The sequence below is a fragment of the Littorina saxatilis genome, linkage group LG2 (assembly GCF_037325665.1).
Source record: "Littorina saxatilis isolate snail1 linkage group LG2, US_GU_Lsax_2.0, whole genome shotgun sequence".
Classification (NCBI taxonomy): domain Eukaryota; kingdom Metazoa; phylum Mollusca; class Gastropoda; order Littorinimorpha; family Littorinidae; genus Littorina; species Littorina saxatilis.
Genome location: NC_090246.1, coordinates 100250755 through 100263254, shown reverse-complemented (window position 1 = coordinate 100263254; position 12500 = coordinate 100250755). Strand labels below are relative to the sequence as shown.

At 42.3% G+C, this 12500-nt stretch overlaps 1 protein-coding gene across 1 annotated transcript in view; it reads right to left on the bottom strand.

Annotated features, from left to right (window-relative positions):
* LOC138960325 (beta-1,3-galactosyltransferase 1-like) overlaps nucleotides 1–10948 on the bottom strand; it is a 15513-nt gene extending 4565 nt beyond the window's left edge. The window contains exon 1 of the mRNA XM_070332185.1: nucleotides 10226–10948. Coding sequence (XP_070188286.1) covers nucleotides 10226–10251 — 26 coding nt within the window. The 5' untranslated portion in view covers nucleotides 10252–10948. The remainder of the gene's footprint in view (nucleotides 1–10225) is intronic.
* Nucleotides 10949–12500: the final 1552 nt, after the last annotated feature.

The window sequence follows — 12500 nt, the reverse complement described above, 5'->3', positions numbered from 1 at the left end:
TCCCCAGAATAAGATTCTATTTGGGACATGAGGTGGTTGTACGCTAAGAAAAAGCTGGGTGTGTGGGGGTGGGGCCGGGAGGATGACGGGAGTGGGGCTGTACAAGTTAAAAGTTGCGTTGATAAAAGTTATAAGCGTTTGGTATTGGGCGTTGAGAATCATCCAATACAATTGACACTGGACATTTGAAGACGCAACAGTGGTCGACACGGGGAGCATCATAAACACCGCCCAATTGGATTGCATGACTTGACCGTCCTGCAGTGATGTCGTTCTCGTCGGCTATTGGTCAGTGGATTTTGAGAGCGCACGTGCCGGACAATTAAGGTGTTCATATGATTGGTTAATACACTGACACGGTTCTCACCCCTTTGAGAGGTCGTGGCCTACATAAAGTTAGTTCGTTTCGCAAATTAGCAAAAGTCCTCAAAAAAGTCGATAGTCACAGAGACTTTGTGTTCATAACAACCCAAAAACCAGAAGAAAAAGACCTGAGAGGCTACCTGGAGCTCTGCCTCACCTCTATGGTGACTGCTAGGCAGAAGCAGAGCCCCGAGGCTCTCATCAACTTATTAACGGATACCTACTGTTTTGTGACAAAAAATAAAGTGTCCCTCCCTAAACTAGACACTTATCTCATGGCCCTCGGCGCTCTCGCGGGGAGCAGAGATCTGTCGTCTGAGGAAATTCTCACAATTAAAAAATCACTGTAAGTCCCTTGTAATTCTGGACTCCCTAAATGGGGGGCAAAATAAAATAAAGCCAGCATAAATATATGATCGTCATTTGTCAACGGTATTAACTTAAACAAAGGGGACACACAGCTCGCAGGGAGGGAAGGGCATTGCCCCACCTCGCGGGCGTGTGCGTGTGGTTTTTTTTTTCCTGATGGTTTTAAACTCCTGTTTTCGGATTACACAATAAACATAAAAACATGATTATATAAACGAGAGGATAGCTGTTTCCTCTCTCAGTTAATACTGCTAATGTGACGTCGCCTCCCCTGCGACTATTGTAGTGGCGGGGAGGTCGACGGACAACGCAGATAGATCTTTTTATCCTATTTAAAATTAACAAATGCCGCATAGCAACTCATGCGTGCGTCAATGAAATGATGTATCCAAATGTTACTACCCTATAGAAGATCAGTATTACGTTTTGCGCATGTTCTTTATATTTTTCTCACAATGTTGTCACTTTTAAACCTTCTAACAGGTGGTCCTGAGTTTTATCTTTTTCTTAACGAAACTAAAATTGAATTAAAAATCCATGTTTTTAATGGTCCTTCCCCTAGGAAGTCAACGCATATAAAGGAAAAATTATCCCCGAGTATATTTCTCATTGCCCCACCCCCCTCCCTTATTCATGGAGAGCGGGGCCGGGGTCCTATCACGGTCGGGATTGCTTGGTCTTGCCCTTTTCTTTCCCTCCTTTTCTTCTTTTAGCGTATCATCAACTCATGTCCCTAAAAGGAAAATTTCCTGTGAGGACGTAAAGGACCCCCTTTTTTTTACAAATTAGCAATTGTCCGGTCAGACATCATATGGTGCGGGTGTTAAATCTGTCAGTTTGCAAGAGAGATAATTCGAGTTTGTGAAACTTGTTGCATACAGTGGTAAATACCTGATTTTGATGACTTTTGTGATCTTTCTCAGACGGGAGGAATAGCAGAAAGGCAAGACAATATAAGTGAGGGATTTTGATTCTATTGATTGTGCCTATGATTAGGTTAGATTGAATAGATTAGATTGTGCAAGCAGGATTCCACCATGGAATACATTTAATTTATATGAGGGTTAACGTTGTCTGCACCATCTCAGAAAAACTATCATATTTTCGACCTAAATCTGTGGATCTAAAAACATCATCTCGGTTATAATGTAGTATATAACAGCCTAAAGCATGTCACATTTATAGAACAAACAAAAAAAAATAATTTCGCTAGTATCGTGTACACTACATTGGGGTGTGCACGTTAAAGATCCCACGATTGACAAAAGGGTCTTTCCTGGCAAAATTGTATAGGCATATATAAAAATGTCCACCAAAATACCCGTGTGACTTGGAATAATAGGCCGTGAAAAGTAGGATATGCGCCGAAATGGCTGCGATCTGCTGGCCGATGTGAATGCGTGATGTATTGTGTAAAAAAACAAATCCATCTCACACGGAATAAATAAATCCCTGCGCCTTGAATATGTGCGCGATATAAATTGCATGCATAAAATAAAAAATGAAAAAGATAAAAAAAATGATAAATAAATCCCTGCGCTTAGAACTGTACCCACGGAATACGCGCGATATAAGCCTCATATTGATTGATTGATTGATTGATAGTATTTTGCGTGTAATATTTTCCGAGTGTGATAAAACAAGTTAGAATGACAATAAATCGGAAAGACTTAGTTAGGGTTAGGGTGGGTGGCCGAGTGGTAACGCACTTGCGCTCGGAAGCGAGAGGTTGCGAGTTCGACCCTGGGTCAGGGCGTTAGCAATTTTCTCCCCCCTTTCCTAACCTAGGTGGTGGGTTCAAGTGCTAGTCTTTCGGATGAGACGAAAAACCGAGGTCCCTTCGTGTACACTACATTGGGGTGTGCACGTTAAAGATCCTACGATTGACAAAAGGGTCTTTCCTGGCAAAATTGTCTGGGCATATATAAAAATGTCCACCAAAATACCCGTGTGACTTGGAATAATAGGCCGTGAAAAGTAGGATATGCGCCGAAATGGCTGCAATCTGCTGGCCGATGTGAATGCGTGATGTATTGTGTAAAACAATTCCATCTCACACGGCATAAATAAATCCCTGCGCCTTGAATATGTGCGCGATATAAATTGCATAAAATAAAAATAAAATAAAAAATAAATAAATCCCTGCGCTTAGAACTGTACCCACGGAATACGCGCGATATAAGCCTCATATTGATTGATTGATTGAAAGACTTAGTTATCGTACAGTAACAACATGTCATTTAATTACTTGATTTTGGGATAGTTTCGGAGCAGTTTTGAAAAAATTATTGCATGGGTTCAGTCTCGTTTTCACGTCCAAATCGTCAGAAAACTTTCCAAAATGTAAGACAAATTCTGCAGAGCAGCTGAGCTGCTCTTCACACAACTTTTCTGTCGGTGTCTGTGTGTCTGTTTATCTTTCTCTCTATGTCTCTGTTTCTCTGTCTCTCTCTTTCTCTGGCTCTCTCTCTCTCTCTTTGTCTGTCTGTCTGTTTGTTTCTTTTTTGTCTCTCTTTCTGTCTGTCTGTCTGTCTGTCTGTCTGTCTGTAAAGCTGTCATAACTGTTCCTTTTATTTCTATCTCTTTCCTTGTTTTTGATTAGAATTTTGACTGTCTGCGGGATGAAAAAAAGAGCATTTTAGCATTTCTTATTCTGTTAGTGTTACGATAAAGATCAATTCAATTCAATTTAATTTAATTCAATTCAATTCAATACAATTCTCTCTCCCTCATTCTCATTCTCATAAATCAGACTCAGTGTTTGTGTTATACTGCCTTGCTCTGCTGAGTGTGTGTGTCATACCGCTTTGCTCTGCTGAGTGTGTGTGTTTGTGTTAATTACGGTCTGTCTGTATATTCTTTTGTCTGTCCGTCTGTCACTCAAGGGTAAACCGGCACGGTTAGCCTAGTGGTAAGGCGTCCGCCCCGTGATCGGGAGGTCGTGGGTTCGAACCTCGGCCGGTGTCACGATTTCATCTTTCGCCTGTGTACATATTTCCCCCTCGATATTTACTCGAGACTGAAATGTTGTTTCCTGGTAAAATTAAGAAGGGAAATTATTTATGGACGAAAAGCATGTCAGTTTCTTGCATGTGAAGAAAATTGGTTGTGAAATTAAATAGATTTCACTCCCAAAATCGAATTCTTCGAAAACGTGTACCGAGTGGTTACGTCCCTTGAGTAAGAAGGGAAACATTTTAGGATGAATCAAATTTCTAAGTTAAATAAAATAATTGGTTGGACAAATTTGGCCCCATGAATGTAAGGTACACAAGGTCGCTCATCAGTACTATCGAAGGGTGTTTTTTTTGTTCAGTGTAGAGTTTATACTAGATCAACGAGGCCGAAAATCGAAATATCAACACGGCGAAAGATAAAAACGTCACACCGGGTCATACCTAAGACTTTAAAGTTGGCAATCTAGTGGCTGATCCACATCCCATTTTGGTGCAATCCCATTTTTGCCGCCGTCCCATTTTTTGCCCCATCCCATTTTCGCGACATTTCACAAGCCAAGCGTCATTTTATAAAATTTATAATTTTGAATGATTAATGAGATGAGGATGATTATAATGATGATGCTATGGATTTCCAATTTGGATTGAGACTACGTGACAGGGCATTTTACTAACATGTCATAACAAAAGCGCGACATCCCATTTTGACACCATATCCCATTTGGCCGCCATGCCGTTTCACCGTATTCCATTTATCCCCCATCCCATTGTCGCGACATTTCACAAGCCAAGCGTCATTTTACTACCGTGTCATAACAATAGCGCGTCATCCCATTTTGACACCATCCCATTTGGCCGCCATCACATTTTTTATTTATTCTTCTTGCCAAGCCTCACTATACTACTATACTGCGTTATTCAACTAGGAAGACATTCCGTTTACGCCAAATTCCATTTTTGCCACAATCCAAAATGTCGCGATATAGAGATGGCGGCAAAATGGGATGATGGCAAAACGGCATGGCGACAAAATGGAATGTGGCGCTAGTGGTTTGACACGGTGGTAAAATGACACATGGCCTATGAAATGTCGCAAAAATGGGATGGGGGCAAAATGGGATAACGGCCAAACGGGATTGCGCCAAAATGGGACGTGGAGCTAATGGTACATGACATGGTGGTAAAATGACACTTGGCCTGTAAAATGTCGCAAAAATGGGATGGGGGCGAAATGGGCTAACGGCGAAACGGGATTGCGCCAAAATGGGATGTGGAGCTAATGGTACATGATATGGTGGTAAAATGACACTTGGCCTGAGAAATGTCGCCAAAATGGGATGGGGGCGAATTGGGATAACGGCGAAACAGGACTAATAGATCCCTTGACTTGGGGTAGTGCGACTCTGTCACTGCTAGCTTTCCACTCGGAGGAAGCGACCGGAATTTCCCAACGATGGGACATCCTAGTAATGAATTTTTTTTTTTTTAATTCTTAAAATTGACAGAGTCGCGCTACCCCAAAAGTCAAGGAATTTCGTGTTTGTCCCTTGACTTTGGAGATGACAAGAAAATATCGGGCGCAAAAACGTGATTTGTAAAATTTGTCACAACATATGTCGCCTCGCGCCATGTATGTGATGAAACCATTCATATAGCTCTGCGGGAGCTCTGCACTTTTCGACGTCCCCATGTCACTGCTGTACAGCAAACATCGTCCCCAAATACCTGTTTGTTTCTAAAAAAAATATCACGCTGGAGGTTGCATTTTATGTTATAACCTCCTGAAATGAGTTTTGACACTTTAGAATGGCATGTAAAATGACACATGGCCTATGAAATGTCGCAAAAATGGGATCGGGGCAAAATGGGATAACGGCCAAACGGGATTGCGCCAAAATGGGACGTGGAGCTAATGGTACATGACATGGTGGTAAAATGACACTTGGCCTGTAAAATGTCGCAAAAATGGGATGGGGGCGAAATGGGCTAACGGCGAAACGGGATTGCGCCAAAATGGGATGTGGAGCTAATGGTACATGATATGGTGGTAAAATGACACTTGGCCTGAGAAATGTCGCCAAAATGGGATGGGGGCGAATTGGGATAACGGCGAAACAGGACTAATAGATCCCTTGACTTGGGGTAGTGCGACTCTGTCACTGCTAGCTTTCCACTCGGAGGAAGCGACCGGAATTTCCCAACGATGGGACATCCTAGTAATGAATTTTTTTTTTTTTAATTCTTAAAATTAACAGAGTCGCGCTACCCCAAAAGTCAAGGAATTTCGTGTTTGTCCCTTGACTTTGGAGATGACAAGAAAATATCGGGCGCAAAAACGTGTTTTGTAAAATTTGTCACAACATATGTCGCCTCGCGCCATGTATGTGATGAAACCATTCATATAGCTCTGCGGGAGCTCTGCACTTTTCGACGTCCCCATTTCACTGCTGTACAGCAAACATCGTCCCCAAATACCTGTTTGTTTCTAAAAAATCACGCTGGAGGTTGCATTTTATGTAATAACCTCCTGAAATGAGCTTTGACACTTTAGAATGGCATTTAACGCTCATTGAAGTTTTAACAAACTTTCTAACACCTAAAACATTCATAGCACCGATAACGTAATTCTAGCTCTGCACTTTGTGTACACATACGTCCCCATTTCACTGCTGTACAGCAAACATCGTCCCCAAATGCCTGTTTTTCTAAAAATCACGCTGGAGGTTGCATTTTATGTAATAACCTCCTGAAATGAGTTTTCACACTTTAAAATGGCATTTAACGCTCATTGAAGTTTTAAGAAACTTTCTAACACGTAAAACAAAAGAGACCCCAAATGCCTGTGTTTTGAGCAAGATGGCATTTTGATACACAGCCGACCCCAAATGACTGTAAAACCACCTATGTGTGTGTGTGTGTGTGTATGTATGTGTGTGTTTTATCCTCAAGTTTCCAAGAACAGTTACTTTGTCGTAACGGTGAATTTGGCAGTAAAGGGGCTGATTAGATAGTAGCGAGTTTCGCTTAAAAGGGTCAGTCCTTCAGGTGAAAACTGTTCTGCTCACCATCTCAATCTGATGGCCAGGATTTTGCATGGGATTAACAAAGCATCCCCCCTCCCCCACTTGGACACGTACCTAAATCAACAACCTGACCGCTTCCTGTACACCTAAATCAACATCGTGACCGCTTCCTGTACACCTAAATCAACATCCTGACCGCTTCCTGTTCACCTAAATCAACAACCTGACCGCTTCCTGTACACCTAAATCAACATCGTGACCGCTTCCTGTACACCTAAATCAACATCCTGACCGCTTCCTGTTCACCTAAATCAACAACCTGACCGCTTCCTGTACACCTAACTCAACATCGTGACCGCTTCCTGTACACCTAAATCAACATCCTGACCGCTTCCTGTTCACCTAAATCAACAACCTGACCGCTTCCTGTACACCTAAATCAACATCCTGACCGCTTCCTGTTCACCTAAATCAACAACCTGACCGCTTCCTGTACACCTAAATCAACATCGTGACCGCTTCCTGTACACCTAAATCAACATCCTGACCGCTTCCTGTACACCTAAATCAACATCCTGAACGCTTCCTGTACACCTAAATCAACATCCTAACCGCTTCCTGTGCACCTAAATCAACATCCTGACCGCTTCCTGCACACCTAAATCAACATCCTGACCGCTTCTTGTGCACCTAAATCAACATCCTGACCGCTTCCTGTTCACCTAAATCAACATCCTGACCGCTTCCTGTACACCTAAATCAACATCCTGACCGCTTCCTGTTCAACATCCTGACCGCTTCCTGTACACCTAAATCAACATCCTGACCGCTTCCTGTACACCTAAATCAACATCCTGACCGCTTCCTGTACACCTAAATCAACATCCTGACCGCTTCCTGTACACCTAAATCAACATCCTGAACGCTTCCTGTACACCTAAATCAACATCCTGACCGCTTCCTGCACACCTAAATCAACATCCTGACCGCTTCCTGTACACCTAAATCAACATCCTGACCGCTTCCTGTTCACCTAAATCAACATCCTGACCGCTTCCTGTACACCTAAATCAACATCCTGACCGCTTCCTGTTCAACATCCTGACCGCTTCCTGTACACCTAAATCAACATCCTGACCGCTTCCTGTACACCTAAATCAACATCCTGACCGCTTCCTGTACACCTAAATCAACATCCTGACCGCTTCCTGTACACCTAAATCAACATCCTGACCGCTTCCTGTACACCTAAATCAACATCCTGACCGCTTCCTGTACACCTAAATCAACATCCTGAACGCTTCCTGTACACCTAAATCAACATCCTGACCGCTTCCTGTACACCTAAATCAACATCCTGACCGCTTCCTGTACACCTAAATAAAAACACACACACAGGCAGACACACATACACCACGACCCTCGTCTCGATTCCCCCTCTATGTTAAAACATTTAGTCAAAACTTGACTAAATGTAAAAACAAGACACAAATCTTTTAAAGCAATATTAAAAGATTCAGTCAATCTGTCGTCATAATAAATTGGAGCTGAACACATTGGATCATTCTCCCAAGCCAACAAACCACATATCCACAGAATGAGAATTGCTTTGTTGTGTCCGAGAACATTTTCTTCTTTGTTGTGACATTGTCCGCATTAAAACAGGTTCTTTGTGTGTGTGTGTGTGTGTGTGTGTGTGTGTGTGTGTGTGTGTGTGTGTGTTTGTTTGTTTATGCATGTCTCTCTCAGGCTGTCTTGCTACCTAACCTCTGTCTGTGTGTGTTTGTGTGTTTGTGTGTCTCTGTGTGTGTTACAATCGAAGGAGTTGATTCTGGTGTGGACACGTGCAACAAAGTTGCCTTTCTGAAACCTTACGTACGGATTATCCTGCTCGATGACATTTTTACCTTGTGTACCGTCATTCACGATACACAGCCAACCCAAGAAGACTGTTCAGGTTAATCTTTTGGGAAACAACTACCCAGCGGCAGCAAACCAAACAAGAAATTCCTCCGAGGTAGGAAAAACACCCCCGTTGGTCAAAGGGAAATAACCATTCTCACTGCCACCAACTGAGAAGGTTATTTCCCTTTCACCATTAATATGTCCCGCTATAAGTCCTTGTAGAATCTTAATCCACCAATAACTCCCTAACCGTGTGTTTGACTGGTCACAATTTTTGTAAGGACCGTCTCAGGAATGTATAGAACCTGTTCACCAAGTTTGGTGACGATCGGTCCGTTCATTCTTGAGATCTATATGCGAACACAAACACACACCCAAACAAACAAACAAACACATCGAGCGAATCCTATACACACCCCTATACCGGGGGTGTAATAAACAGGAAGAAGCGACTGACAGACTGATAGATCCGAAAGACTGTACGGTACTTGGACAAAACACATGCAGTTTGCTCAAAATCGTTATGCTTATCAGCCCACCAAGAACACGTGAATGTGTTGACATCTCAAAGTACCGACACATTTTTTGAACACGTTTGATTGTGGACCGTGGACTGCTCTTGCATTAAGTCAAATTCGTTTCCCACGCAAAAGCTATTCCTAGTTGTTCCTGTCAATTGAAACAACTCTCCTGACAGACATTTTAATGTTTTGCATCTTCCAAAGCCTTACAGAACAAAAGCCTAACACGGAATTGTCCTAAACCTTGCGCTGACATACAAACACACGTGTACAAAAAGAACGCAAAAGTCTGCGACATATTGGCGCTCGATTAAAAACACGAGGTTTTGTGTCATTTTGTCAGCACTTTGTCATGTTGACGTCAATGAAATTCCGTAATAGTGACGCAAATGACCAAAACACGACACAAAGAAACCATTGCAGCATCCGGTCTCGTTTCATCTGAGATTGCCAATGAGAGTTGATGAACGAGACAAAGCTATGCAGTTTCCTGTTGCAACAGAGGTTATTTCATAAGTAGGCAGCCCCTTTTATATAGAGAATACTACATGGCTTGCTGTGTCGTACCAGATTTACACGAGTTGTTTTTTAAAATATTGAACTGAGAGCGAAAGCGAGCTGTTCACTATTTGAAAAAGCAACGAGTGTAAATCTGGTACGACACAGCAAGGCATGTAGTATTCTGTTTATCCTACATACTGTACTTACGTGTAGTTTACTGAAAATGTCTTGCAGTCGAGGCAGCTAAATTGAAGACGCTTGTTTTGGAACCTCGATCTCTTCTAAAGCCTCGTGCAATCTATTACGTCAAAGCAAAGAAACGTCACTCTGAAAGTGTGGCGTGACGTGTTTGTTCTAAAGATTCATCGAGGGTAATTAGCGAGCGCAATTTTTGTTTCTATAATGACGTTTGTCTCGGTGACTTTGGCATCATAAGCAGTGGAAAAACAGGTCCCTGCCAGACTTGCTTGACATGACCTCATTTACATGATATACACACGTGTGATTTGAACGATTATTATCTCACGGGTGTCTCTCTCACGTATGTGGGATAAATAAGATGATTACATTCCGCACAGTAACTTACCTCTTCAAAGATGTAGCCGTTGTCATTTTCACAGCAGACCACTACGTTCAAGGTGGAATAAAATTGGTGATAAAAATTAAAACAAGCACAGAAAGCTTGAATCAGTGAAAACTGACCAGAGCACGAGTAAAAAAGCAGACGTATCGGAATCCCACCAATAGTCTCTGGGATTGAAACCAAAATCGATCCGTGCTATTATTTCCTTTTTTCACGTGCTTTCAACGTATGAGGTCAAACTTTTTTTTAATTGTTGCTGGCACAGCCACACACTTTGTTTCGATAGGTTCTCCAAGTCTCAGAAGTGAAGCTTTTTACACATCAATTTTTCTGCACAGTCATCGAACATGTTCAGCATGCTCGTATATGTCTCAGAATTCATGTTGCACATTCGTCGAACATGTTCGTGGTAAAGTACTATAAATCAAAAAGTGTGGGCGCGAAGTTCTAGCTCATTACTTTCTATCCTGAACATTTGTTGAAATTGTTCAGCATGCTGGAAGTACAGTACTATACTATAAACCAAACACTCACGCGCAGAAGCTGTAGATAATAATTTATGCTGACAGAAACCAATCCCCCTAAGCGCGTGATGCTGAGACAGGGTGGCGATTTATTGGCAAAATCAGTACGACTGCATGCTAGCCACCACTGACAGCGGCGGCCTTGTGACAAAGTGTTGTTGTACTTGCTGTTGTCGCCCGTGCTGGCGCCGACTGAGAACTCCTGCATAATATCCACACGACAGGTGGTGAGGAGAATAAAGCGATGATGTCCATCATTCCGTTGCTGTGGTTTCATGCCAGTCACATGGAGCTCATCAATGGTTGCGGAGGTGTGAAAAGTACTTAAAAACAGAGAGCACGTGCAGGGCGCGCGGGAGGGTGGATGGTTGCCATGATAATAAAATGGGGGGGAGGGTGACGGTGGGGGGGGGGGGGGGGGGGGGCTAATGGTGGCGACGATAAGAAGGGGGGTTAGGAGGGAAGTCTTTTTGTTTTTGAACTGGAATTTCATATTTAATAGATTTCATTACTTGTCTTTACTTTACAAGATTTTGCAAAAGGATTTCATCTTGGCACGGCACGGTAAAAATAAAATAAAAACCAACCAGACACATATGCAGACACACATCACCATGCATGCATACATACGTACATTACACTGTCATGCACACACAGACACAACTCACACACACACACACAGATTTCATATAGGAACGTACAACTCTCACAATCTCTGCCGTCCGTCTCTCTGTGTCTAAACATAAACATAGACATGGAACTCTGTATTATCTCAACGAAGAGAAACCCAGGTGTGGTGTATACAGCATTACAATAAACAACATAAAACGTAAGAACATAAATAAAATATCGAGGCGCAAATAGTCAAGTTATAATAGACAAGATTAGGACGACAATTTCAAAACAAATCTCTCTCTCTCTCTCTCTCTCTCTCTCTCTCTCTCTCTCTCTCTCTCTCTCTCTCTCTCTCTCTCTCTCTCTCTCTCGAGTCTCTCTCTCGAGTCTCTCTCTCCCTCCCTCTCTCTTGCTCCATTCATATCACATTACGTCACAAGCAGACGCGCGGGCTCTTAGGCGCATGGAATCAATATTATATGCTAAAAGTTGCTTAAAAATGAATCCAGATCCAAACAACATCACATCATCCAGGTATATATTCAGGTTATAACATAAGGAAGGATGTATCAGTGTCATGTCACATATATATATAAGTACTTTCCATTCCAACATCAAAAATACTCAAAACTACCCACACCCACACACACTCTCTATGTCTGTCAATCTGTCTCTGTCTCTTTCTTTGTCCCCATCTATCTTCCTCTCTTGCCCCTCTCTCTCTCCCTCCCCCTGTCTCTCTCATCTCTCTCTCTCTCTCTCTCTCTCTCTCTCTCCCCCTCCCCCCTCAAAGCCTTCTCATGTCCAGCCGGGTTGTCCATTTTCGTTATGACTACTTTGGTTTTAGTCAGTGTCCACGGTGACAGGTGTGAAAGCGACCACTTTGTTTTGTTGCCTCTTCCTGGCTGAAGGACGTTGTGTTATATGATACCTGTGATATGATAGAATATTGATGTATGAATTGAAGAAATGTATAAGAACACAAGAATGTATGAATGACAAAGAACAAATGTTTATTTTTGAATGTTTTATGTATGTTTTATTACGGACACAAAAGCTCAGAATGCAATTTCTCTTTTAGAGATTAATAAAGTTATTGTATTGTATTGTATTGTATTGTATTGATACCTGGTATCAGG